At 40.6% G+C, this 13,063-nt stretch overlaps 1 protein-coding gene across 2 annotated transcripts in view; it reads left to right on the forward strand.

Annotated features, from left to right (window-relative positions):
• GRM1 (glutamate metabotropic receptor 1) overlaps positions 1-13,063 on the forward strand; it is a gene marked incomplete at both ends in the record, with an annotated part of 259,375 nt that overhangs the window by 71,971 nt on the left and 174,341 nt on the right. For both annotated transcript variants that reach the window (XM_081140792.1, XM_081140793.1), the window contains one exon: positions 3,372-3,621. In XM_081140792.1, coding sequence (XP_080996918.1) covers positions 3,372-3,621 — 250 coding nt within the window. The remainder of the gene's footprint in view (positions 1-3,371; positions 3,622-13,063) is intronic.

Below are 13,063 nucleotides of genomic sequence, written 5' to 3' on the forward strand. Positions count from 1 at the left end.
TCTCTTAATATTATGGTGTTTTCTATTTCACATGGAGCTTATATGGCTTATTATTGTTGCTGTGTTTTGTATGCTTGTGTCATTCCTTCACAGTTTTAAGTCCACGTAGGGGGCAGTATAGAATTCAGATGTTAAATCCCAGTTCTACCCCTGTATGACTTTGGGAAAGTTCCTTAACCTCTTAGGGCTTTCAAGTCCTTGTCTGTAAAGAAGGACTTACAACTTTTATATGGAATTGTTGTGATGAATAAATGAAATGCTAAAATGCTATTTTAGCACAGTGCCAGACACAGAGTAAATATTCATCAAACCAAAGGCAGAGCCAATGTCCGATGTTTATTGGCAACACTTGAAGTGCAGAACCCAAGGATTTTTTTTCAAGTTAAAAACTCAATAAACTATTTGATAATTAAATGTAAATATACAACTCTCTATCAGGTCTGAGTGTTTACAATTACATAGTCCTTTTATTTTTTAAGAGCTTTATTAAAATCCAGTTTTTTATATATCTTCCAGGGCTGCAGAGAGAAGTATCTAAATAAAAATGTCAATACCAGGAAAGACAAGAGGGAGCCTGAGTGGCAGAATGGAAGCAGGACAAGAGGCGGAGAGAGTGGGCTCTGTGCTGAGTGTTTTATTTTGAGTTTGGCATGATTTGCTCATGACTTAGTAGACGGGCAAAGAATATATGCCCCCTACCTTTCTATCTGTGGAAAATCTGTTCATGTTTGAAGACTCAGAATAAAGGCACTTCCTTTTATTTCCCCAGATTTATTGAGGTATATTTCACAAATAAAATTTTATATATTTAAGGTATTTATATACTTACATTCAATTAGCAAGTAGTTTATTGAGTTCTCAACTTGGAAAAAATAGAATGTCACCGTTTGGTATACATATACATGAACAAGAAGTTTCACCTCAGCTCTGTTTTTAGGGAACCTGACCTAAGACACTTGGTTTAGGGTGGCAAAGATTGAAACAAAGAAAATGGGCTGGGTTAGGAACACTTGAGAGATAGAGTCTACAGGAATGGATCTGCAATAGAAGAGAAGATAGAAATCTAAACAGTTCCTAAATGCTGTTACTGAACAACCTGTTGGGTAATGGCACTATTTGCTAATAGGAGATGTCAAAAATGAGCAGTTTGGCAAGGTCGAGATGGAAAAATTCTATTTCAGATAAGTTTGAGATGTCTCTAAGTGCATACAAATGTCAGGTAGGCAATTGAATGTACTAATCGTTTGCTCCAAAGGGCAATCCAGTCTGAAGATCTATATTTAAGATTCAACCACGGTATTCAAATGGCGTTTGAAGGAACGTGACTGAATGAGGGTACTGTGTGAGACTATAGGAGATGAAGAGAAAGCTTCCCGGGGTGTGTCCTGGCACGACAACACTTAGAGGTTGAGCAGAATAAGAATATTTAGAAAATATATCGAGGAGTAGTCAGCAAGTGGTGAGGAAATCCTGAGAGGGCTGTCACAGAAACGAAGTGGATAAAATCTCTCAAGGAGGGTGCAGCCAGCTGTTGAGTGCGGCTGAGTGGTTGACAAAGATGAAGTCAGAGAACAGATCATAAAATATGGCAACAGGGAAATTATTGGTGACCTTGACAGGAGAAGTGTTTCTGAGTGATTCTGAGTGATGGAAATGAAGGTAAAGGAGAGGTTGAGAGATGACAAAGCAAACACATTGACCTAGGCAACTATTATTGCTGTGAACAGTAGTGAGTTGAAGTAGTATGTCAAGTGGAACAAAGAGTCCAAGAGTATTTTTTTTTTTTTATTGACACCATTAGAAGGTGAAATTTGTTTTACAAAAGAGAGGGAGCAATTGCGGGAGAAAGTCCATTAATAAACCAAGAGTGATGGGACTCAGTTCGTGAGCAGGAGGGCTCTCTGCAGCAGTGGGAGCACTTCAACAGGGGGGAAGCCAGGGAACGTGAGTGCCAGTGAAGAAAGTTTCGTGAGTGTGGTGGTGTGTGGCTGAATTAGTTACAGTCTGATTGTTTCTGTGTCCTTATTGAAATATGAAATGAAGGTCCCAGCTGAGAGGAAGGTCAGAGGCAGGGTCAGTAGTTGAGAGATTTGAAGAGAGAAAAGTAAAGGTAAAATAGTCACGTTAGAGACCAGGAAAATGGATTGACCGTGGAGATGCGGTATAATTTCCTTGCACCGTTGAGTGCCTCTTTGGGTATGTATGTGCATAATTGAAAAACCAAACCAAGCCAAACCAAAACACCAGTCATCAAGGTTATAAGTGTTTTTCCAGCCATGTGTAGGTGTGAACATGAAACAGGTGAATGCCTGGGTTTAACTAGCATTTGGGTTTTGTCAGGAATACACAAGGGAATTAAAGAACTTTCAAAGGAGTGACCATGAAGATGGGCTATGAGATCTAAGCTGGGCTATGAGGCAAATGAGAGGGAGGGTGGAAGGAAAAATAGGGAGGTGAGTGGATTTGAGGTTTCTTGAAGCAGAATAAATGCTGGAGCATGTTATCAGAATACGTGAGCTTGAAAGAGAAGATGGCACAGAGACGGGGTGTTTGACAGCCACATTCGGAAATGTCAGAGACATTTGTGATGACAGAAATAGGCAGGCTATAGGAAATATCATTGGATGGAGGGAGCTGAGAAACCGTGGGGACATAGAATTGAATCACCTATCTTGGCATCAAAATCCCCAAGCTGGGGAAAAGGAGTGGAGTTAGAGAGGACACTAAGGTGGAGGAGGTACAGCCATCAGGGAAACAGAGAGACGGGGAGCTGGCACAGTGGGAGATTTGTTTTATTTCATTGATTTCGGTTTTTTAAGTCTATTTTATTATAGGAATACTATTAAAATCAAAGCCAAAGCATACGGCCAAGTCTCCCATGACCCCGCCGCTTCCTCAGAGGGCGCTGGACTTCCACGAGGCCCTGCACCCGCTCCTCGCCCCCTCACTCTGCCCGGCCGGCCTTCCCCGCGCGCTGCCCACTGAGTGCCCGAGGTATCGAGGCCGGGCTCGCTGTCCCCACAGTGCCTGCCCCAGCCAGGCCTCCCGCCGCCGGCCTCCTGCCCCGGCGCGTCTCCCGCGGCGCTGGAACTGGGGCAGCCTCTGCTCATCGCGGCTGCAAACTGGGGCAGCGGCCCTTCGTGTCTCAGATCGTGTTCCACCGCGGGCGCCCCAGTTAGAGTCTCGCTCTTTTCCTCGATCCTTTGATCTCTCTCCTCGATCCATCCAGATCCTCCTCCCGTCCGGGTCGTATCTGCAGGTCACGCGGCGCGCCTGTGCCCCCCGCGCCCCGTGACCGGTGCGCCCTTAGTGCGGGTGGGGCGCTGGCGCTGCCAGGCTGCCGTGAACATGTGCCCGTTGTTTCCGGACAGGGAACTACGGGGAGAGCGGGATGGACGCCTTCAAGGAGCTGGCGGCGCAGGAAGGCCTCTGCATCGCCCACTCGGACAAAATCTACAGCAACGCCGGCGAGAAGAGCTTCGACCGCCTGCTGCGCAAGCTCCGCGAGCGGCTGCCCAAGGCGCGCGTCGTGGTCTGCTTCTGCGAGGGCATGACCGTGCGCGGCCTGCTGGGCGCCATGCGCCGCCTGGGCGTCCTGGGCGAGTTCTCGCTCATCGGGAGGTAAGCCGCCCCCCCATACACACGCACACGCGCACGCACACACGCACGCACACACGCGCGCGCTCGCACACATACACACGCACACACACACTCACGCGCGCACACACACACATGCATACACACATGCACACACACGCGCGCACACACGCGCGCGCTCGCACACATACACACGCACACACACACGCACACGCGCACGCACACACGCACACACGCGCGCGCTCGCACACATACACACGCACACACACACACTCACGCGCGCACACACACGCACACACACGCACACACGCACGCACACACGCGCGCGCTCGCACACATACACACGCACACACACACTCACGCGCGCACACACACACATGCATACACACATGCACACACACGCGCGCACACACACACGCACACTCACACGCACACACACGCACACACGCGCTCTCACATAACTGGGCTCCAAAGGGGCTGCGCTGCGCTCTGCCGGGCTGGGCATCAGCTCCTGATCTCATGGAAAGTGGGGCTGTTGCTTTCCCCGTAGACAGGGGCAGAGCAGTGGGTGACAGGTGATAGGACTATTTCGGAAAAGGCTGGGAAGTTGTTGCCAGGCCGTTTTATCCTGGAGAATTATTCTTTTCATTTGCTTCCCACCCCTTTCACCTCTCCCCAACACACACCCATGCACATGCATACACGCATATAGGCACACACGCACACACACTTAATGTCTTCATACTTTGTAAGCACAGAAATCTTAACAGGTGCTGGTGGATGGGGGTCAGCCGTGAATATGGAAATATAGATTAAGGTTAGAATTTAAAGGGTTGGCTAAACGCACACGAAAATGTGTAGCTGAACCTCGGAACTTGGTAATATCATTTCTGATGCTTATGGGATGGCTAATCGCGATGCTTTCAGTGTGCGATTCCTGGAATTGCAGGTGGTGTGTTCCAAGGTCTCTGCTCTTCTTTCTAGATCATATGTATTTGTGTGGGAATAGACTTTCTGTGTCACTGCAGTTTTCATAGAGTTTTTGACCTAGCAAGTACCTTGTTAAATTTGCCGTCTTCTAATATTTCATAAAGGAAATGGTAAGTTTTCCCAAGGAACCTACTGAGTTTACTTAAATGAAAGCATTTACTGATCTTCTACTCTGCCGCACTCACATTCCAGATCTCTGTTTCTCCTCTTGCGGCGAGAGTGCAACCATATCTCACCCACTGAACTATCTCAACCACTGACCCTCTTGTCTAGGAAATCCATAGAAGTGGTGTGGTCATCCTCACTGGACATTTCCCTTCCATTCTTGCACTTACAGTAATAACTGTAATGATAGTGGGACTAATCTCACCGTCATGTGGGACTAGAGGCATGAGACACTTCAGAGACTTTTAGAAGAAGGTAGGACAGAAATACAACTAGATGACCCAAGTCATAAAAAATACTCTTTAGGCATGAGGAAGTATGGAGTCAAGGTCAAAATATAAATCAAGATTAAGAAAAATGATTGAATTTGGGTAAAATTGGCACACTGCCATGAAGTGTTATTTTGGCAGCTTTGACGTGATGCAGTGTGTGGAGCCATTGAAGGGAGCAAGTCTTTTCAGGGGCATTTAAAGAAGGAACATTGTTTCCTTAATGAGTTAAAAGGATGTAAGCAGCATGGTTGAAGTCTTACAAGAAATAAAGCTCCTAATATACATACATACCAGGGCAGATGGTCTACAGATAGTCAGTCTTTCTAATTGATTTTATAAAATGACTGCTTTTATGAAGGGTGCTTGTTTTTAAAAAAATTCTCATGCTTACCATTTTCAAAAGATCAATAGTCTACTTTGCAGCATTCATTATCCTCAACATCCTTGAAGAGGCCATCTACCTGGGTTCTGGAGGCTTTGAACAGAGGTGGCACATATGTGAGCTTTGGGGTGTACAGACTGCTTAATTGTGAAATATAATGATACAAAATGCTGCAGTGAGTGATTGGAGTATAAGGAACTCAATTCATCATTATTATTTAAAAGCTGGACAAGGATAGTCATGTAGTTACCTTCTGCTAATAATGCAACTGAGCTCATACGAATATTTCCGAGTCTCACATGTGCTTGCTCATAAAGAAGTCAGCTACATGTGGTATCCACTTCTCTTATTCTTCTTATTTCTCTGCCCACCTCTGCTGGGTTGTACTGACACATGCTAGGGAGCTAGCAACACAGTGAAGTCTGAGTTTCTGAGGACACTGCTCCCCACACCAATGGTTACTGCCAGGGATGCATGGAGCCCTTGAGATGCCAAAGTTCTGCTACACTTGGTGCTTCTCTCCCTTTCTGGGCTGCATTCCATGAGGGCCTCTCAGAGTGGTGTTGGCTTTTACTCCCGTATCTTAGAAGATTTGGGGGAAAACAGACTTTTTCATTCTTTGTTCACAGCTCTATTCCTTCCCTGGTATGGATATGAGTCTAGATATGAATCCATAGGGAGCCCAGCAGGGGACAAAGTCAAGTGGTAACACTACACCATCCCTAGAACTGGCCTTCCCTTCAGATGCTTGATTCTCCACTACTTGTGGGATGGATTTTATTCTAACTGCTCCCCTGCCCCTCATTCTAATGGGCGGTTAGTGAGCTTGGTTCCCTCATTTCAGTGGACATGTTCAGAGCACTCTGGTGTAACATCAAGTTGCAACTTCTAGCTACATTTGTAATGCTGTCCAAATATGTCTCCCTCCTATTCAAAGGGGGTTTCATTTACCAAATGATAAACTCCTTTGAGGTCAGGAGCCATTGTTCAGTTTCTCTGGCAAACATTGTATGATTCTGGCTGCTTCCAGATTCACAAGAGGACAATGTGTAGATGGTGATGAGCCTCTTTGCAAAGGGGTAGAGATAAGTAAATCACGGTGAAGATTACAGCAAGAGACAGTTAATTTAAAAAATTAGAACTTTGTGAATGAAGATTTATATTTCCTTGCCTCCATAACACCTCTTTTCTCTCACGCATCACATCCAACTTAGAAGGAATTGCTGTTGATGCTACCGTCAAAACATATCCAGGCTTCAACAACTTATTGTCACCACAATCCTGGTCCAAGCCACCATTGTCTCTCATGTGGGTTATTGCAATAACCTCCTAAGTGATCCTTGTTCCTCCCCACCATCTATTTTTAAGGCAAAGTGATCTTTTAAAAATTTAAGTCAGTTAATGTTAATAAAGATTAACATTAGCACACTCAATACCTTAACATAGCTTCCCATTTTTCTTATAACAAAGTCCCACATCTGTCATTAGGACTGAGTTCTTTATACTAGAATAATAAACTATTATTACAGAAATAGATTTTTTAAATAGGAATTTCTCAGAGATTAACAAAAACATTCAATATTTAATGAATGTAGGATAGTTGAAAAATAAAACAAAACTCAACAAAACATGGGCTCAATGTTCTAGCTCTGACTCAGAGTAATCTTGTGACCTTGTTTAAGTCACTTTTTGTCTCTGAGTCTTTATTTTTTACAAAAATTAATGATATGGCTCCAGATCATCTTTAAATATTTTACAGTCCTAGAATTTATAATATATAAAGACCATATGACCAAATTATGATCAGTGGGAATGCAATTATAGACTGATTTTTCCCCCCCTAAAGTTATTTATGAATTTACATTTATCATAGTCACCTTGTTAAAACCAGGAGAATTCATTGAATAGAGTATTAGTGTGTTAATCTGAGGTCATGGAATGTAGCCAGCAAACCCACAGAAAATCTAACCTTGGACTTTGGACAAATTGGCATAGTATTGTCATCAAGTAAGATAACTAACCACAGTCAAGTTAGTAATCATGCAAAAGAATATTCCTTCTTGGCTCTATGAAGTTGCCTCTTTTGAGATGCTTGAGAATTGTGCTCACTCTATCTATAATTATAATTTTAATAATGATGGTAATGATGACGACAATGATGATAACACTGTTCTAAGCACTTTAAATACATTAACTGTTTAATTATAAAAACAATACAACGAGATAGTTACTAATATTTTTCTCATATTGATGCACAGAGAGCTAAAGAACTTGTCAGAAAGAGCTGCACTGCCAGCACTGGGATTTGAACCTGAGCAATTTGACTTCAGAATCCATGCTCTTAATCACTGAATTAAAACCAGGAGAATTCATTGACACATACTGTGTGTTAAGCTTATTGTTTTGTGTTCGAGATATCATTACCCTCACTTTCCCTTCAGTTTGCTCTTTTTTCTGAAGGTTTATTTTATTGTTTAGATTCACCTTATTTGGGAAAATCAACTGCATTGTCTATGTGAGAAAATTATTTTACATTTCTAATTATTCTGTATTTCTTTTAATCCTTTTTAGTTCTCTATTAGTAATACATGTTTTATGTGATAACTCAGTAAAGGCCCATTCTTTGCAAGCCCATTATTTTTAATTTTAATGGGGGAATCCACAATACTATCTCTGTTTGCACACCAGTCTGTACCTATGGAATTATATTTATATAGAAACCATTTTGGAATAAGTGGGTGATATGTCTCTGAAGTCCTAAGTTATAATTAATTAAAATTCTAATAGTTAACTGATGGACTTGCTCTAATTCTTATATCTTCCTTTTATTTGAAGAAAGTAAAAGTAGGCATAGGTTAGGTGTATGAACACATAATAAAAACTACGGATTATTGAGGTTTTGGTGTGTACAAGGCTATTAATATATGATATATCTATCGTAACAATGGCCTTGAAAGGTTGATTTGAAAGATAGAGAAGTAAAAAAATTACTTCAAACTTCTAAATTTAATAAGCAATGGACTACCATACCATAACGCCATATAGATATGTAAATACTGAGTTGTAACCTCAATGATAGGAACCAGGTTTTACGTACTTGTTTATTTTCCCATCATGGGTAGCACAGAGTTTTGATGTGGTAAATATTCAGTGACTATGTCAGAAAGCTCAAAGAATCAGAGAGAGAGCAGGTGGCTTCATATTCAGGCAGGCGGCTTTCGTATCCAAGGGTCAGTAAGTTTTACCTAGTGTGGTGAGGGTTGATGTCCTTCAATCGGCCTGTACCTCTACAATTCATCTGTAAAAGTGAAATTAGTGTTTTCCTGCCTCTCAGATTGTTGTTTTTGTCTAATCACAGAATGTCTACTTGCCTCTTGAACCATAGCTGAGTGTCAGTGGTGGGTCCTTTGTGGGGACCTCTGCTCCCCTAAAGACACACTTTACTCTGAGGCCGAGCGAAAGCTTTTTGTCGTTAGTTCTACGCCTGATGTTAGCATGGTCTTGGGCTTCTTCCCTGGTTTCCTCATCTTGGGAAGCCCTTATGGTAGGTTTACATTCTATCTTGTTAAGAGTATTTGATTAGATATACTAAGCATATCATATAGATATAAATATAGATATAGATATATTAGGTATATCAAATAGGTATATCATGAGGGCAAAACCTTTCTGTTTTTTTCCTTTCCCTACTATATCCTGGCCAATCCAATTATAAGTGCATGGTCCTTACATTTCAAATGCCGGTCCCTTATTGGTGTGTGCTGCTTTATCTTCTTTATCTGTCTCTCTCCCAACTCTGTTATCTTCTCACCCATTAGACACACTTTCCATTATCTGTCACTGCAGAGAAATTGCCCCCGGCATCAAAAACCTGATCCATTAAAATCCTAAAACTTGAAACAAGCAACTTTAAGCACATATTTAAAAAATGGTTGGAATGGAGTAATTGCTTTTATCTGGAATAAAAGGCTACAGTTTTATTTCAAACAAAGGAAATATTTGGTTTTCACAATGTAATTTTTTTGCTGTTTTTCTTCTGGTATCTAAACACATATTTGGAAGAGTGACCTGAATAATTTTGAAACACAAGAAGATATACCATGGTGTTATATTTTACACACTTATTTTTTTTTAATGAAAATGAGTTATTTTAGATCCCAGTTTTTCATTCTGAAGAAATGGGTAAATATATCTAAATAGATTTCAGGCAGAATTGCAAACGTTATGTACTTAATATTAAGTAAACGTGGAGTTTTGGTGAAGTGTGACATCCCCCAAAGTGGATTATAATCAGCGTCTGGCAAAGCTGATGAGTATTTTATGGTGTGTGATGGTCAGAGCTGACAGATACATAACCTGGTCTCCTCTACATTCCCAAGGGCAAAAAATATTTACTAACCTGCCGACGATCCATACCTTCCTTTAAGCACCCTTGCTCCCTAGGCAGATTCATGAGAGCTTTGTGGACGTTTACACTGCTAGAAAACGACTATGAGAAGTGTGTGCTAGGGAAGGAGAGGAATTTAATCCAGGTATTCTGGAGAATAAACATTATTTGTAGGATACTGACAGGTATTCTAGGCATAGATCTCAGCCACAGAAGTACTCAGGATTACCATAATAATTAGAGTGGCTGGTTTGCATTACATTTTTGTATTCTTTCTTTAATCATTGAATTTATTGGGATGGCATCAGTTAATAAAATTATATAGGTTCCAGGTGTACAATTCTGTAATACAACATCTGTAACAGATGGTTTGCGTTAAATGTAGTAATAATGATTAACCCTTCCTTCATGCCAACACCTATTCCATGTTTCGAAGAACCGACATCTGAAAACTGGGACTCTACAATCGTTTTCTCTACTTGCCTTTCGAGTGCTAGAAACACTGAAGGGAGGGATTTCAGGTGCCTTCAGCATTGGCTCGATCTGGATGAAAAAAGAGGTCATTATGATTTAGTCCAGTTTGTATTCGAGACTGATGGAAGAGAACAGGGGACTTACCTTAATACATTTTCATAGTTCCTCTGACAGTCTCTTCCCAACCTTTAAATTGCAGACTTCTGGATCTCACTCCAGGCTCCCGGGAGAATTTCCTGGTGAAGGCCTTCAGATCTCCTTCCTTGTCTTTCTCCTTTAAAGCACTAAAGAAGAGCTCAGTGCTTGGAGTTAATTTTCATATATGTTGTGAGATAAGGATGAATGAATGTATTTGTCCTGTATTAAGACTATCCAGTTGTTTCAGAACTACTGAAGGGGCTATCATCTTCCCATTGAAATAACCTGTGATTTTATTGAAAACGGTTGACTACATATGTATTTCTTACTTCCTACCCACTTGCTTTATTTTAGATTAATTGAATATTTTTAGCATTCCATTTTTTAAAATTCCTTTTATTTTACTTTGTGTTTTTGGTGTCATATCTTAGAAATCATGTGTAATCCAAGGTCATGAGCATTTACACCTATGTTTCTTTTCTAAGAATTTTATATTTTTATCTTTTACAGTTAGATTGTTGACTTGTTTTGAGTTAATTTTTGTATATGGTGTGAAGTAGGGGTGTAACTTCTTTCTTTTGCATGTAGCAATCCAGTTATTCCAGCACTATTTTATTGAGAGGACTATCTTTTCATAGGTATTTGTTTTGGCATTGTTGTATGAAACCAACTGAACATAAATGTAAAGGTTTAATTTGGACTCTCAATTTTATGAACTGATCTAAGTCTCTAGCCTTATGCCAGTACCACACTGCTGTGACTGCACTAGCTTTCCAGTAAATTTTGAAATAGGAAAGTTTGGATCATCCTACCTTTTTATAATGTTCTGGTTATTTGGATCCCTTGCACTTCCATATGAATATTAAGATTAACTTGTGAATTTTTGCCAAAAAAAAAAGGCAGTTGGTGTTTTGATAGGCATTGCATTTAATCTCTAGATCTTTTTGGAGAGTATTGCCACTTAACAATGTGAAATATTTCAATCTATAAACATGGGATACCTATCCATTTGAATCTTCCTTAATTTCTTTGAATAATGTCTTTAGCATACACATATTGCAATTGTTTTGTTAAATATATTCTTAATTATTTTATTTTTGATGCTATCGTAAATAGAAATTTTTAACTTTACTTCTTTAGTGCAATTGTCAGCCTTTCACAGATTATAGCTAAAACCCTGGATAAGTCAGCCATTGGGAAGAGGATATTTGCTTTTACTCTCTTCTCAATTCTTTTGCCTCTGGAGGTCAGAACAAACCAAAGACTGGCCTCAAAAATTACTCATGACCACATTTCAGTGAATCATTAAGTAAGAAGTATAGCTTAAAGGGCTTCTGGGTTTGACATGCATCTTTAATGAAGAGATAAACAGGTATATTTTCCCTTCCTTGCTTACCAAATGAAGCACATTACATAGTAATTAAAATTCACTCTAGTCAATGCCTATGGGGATGGCAAACCTAACTAAAAACAAGAGAGCTGGAATTGCAAAATTATCTTAATAACAAAGTACAGAAGAGTAACTTGCATACATGTTTTGCCGCCAGAAAGTAGAATATTAAAAATTATTAGGCATGCTCTTTCTCTGCAGCAGGGCCACGCTCCATCCCCCCTCCTCTGCCTTCTCTGCTTTTCTTTTTCCTAAGCTCCAAGGGCCCTTCTTTTGCCTCTGTAACTCATTTCTTGAGCCCACACAGCCTAGCTGGGTCACCTTTTCTACCACTGTGACTTTCTAAATAAACTTTCTTTTATAATTTGAAAAAAATTATTAAATCAATTTACTGATTTTGATCACTACATCTTATTGGGAAAATTTACATTGTTATGAAATCATGTAATGAAGCTTGCTTACAGTTTTAAAAGGATAATCTTGAGTTCATTAAATATGTTTCAGGTTATTAAATTAGAGATGTTCATAATTGTATCCCCAAGGCTTTGTCTTGAGTTTTCTGTGAAGAGGGAAAGGTGTTTGCTGAGCCTTACTTTCTGCAGAGAAAGGCTTGTAAAATGCAAGTAGTTTTCATCTATCCAAGGTCCGGTTACCTCAAGACTCAACTTGGAGAGAATCTGCTTCTGATTTCACTCACTTTGCTGTTGCCAGATCAGTTCTTGCTGGTGATAATTTACTGCCACGTGGACCTTCTATAAGGACAGATGACATGACATCTGGTTTTTCTGGAGCAAGCCAGCAAGGGGCGGGGGAGAGGGAGGGAGAGAGAGAGACAGAGAGAAAGAAATGAGAGAGAGAAATGTGTCATGACTTATTTGAAACCTAATCATGGAAGTGATATCCCATTGTTTTTGTCATACTCCGTTCATTAGAAGCATATCATTAGGTCCAGTGGCTTGAGGGGAGGGGAATGCACAAGAGACTGAATATCAGAATGCAGAAGGACTTTAGAGGCTGTCTATTACAGAGGTGTAAACAGAACCACAGTACTTGCATTTGTAATTTACTTTTTTAAAAATAAGAGTTTGGCTCGTAGTCATTTTATGGACTTGTTTTTAGAACTATTATGCTAATAAGGTTAAAGCAAGAATCACAGAGGCTTTTGCAATGGCACCATTAAAAGACATAAGTAGCATCTGCTGGCAGCATCACTTTAGTTCTCTGAGATTTATAGCAGATATTTATTATAACCTCTACTTTTCTCCAAA

This window comes from Miniopterus schreibersii, assembly GCF_964146895.1.
Source record: "Miniopterus schreibersii genome assembly, chromosome: 6".
In the NCBI taxonomy this organism is placed as follows: Eukaryota; Metazoa; Chordata; class Mammalia; order Chiroptera; family Miniopteridae; genus Miniopterus; species Miniopterus schreibersii.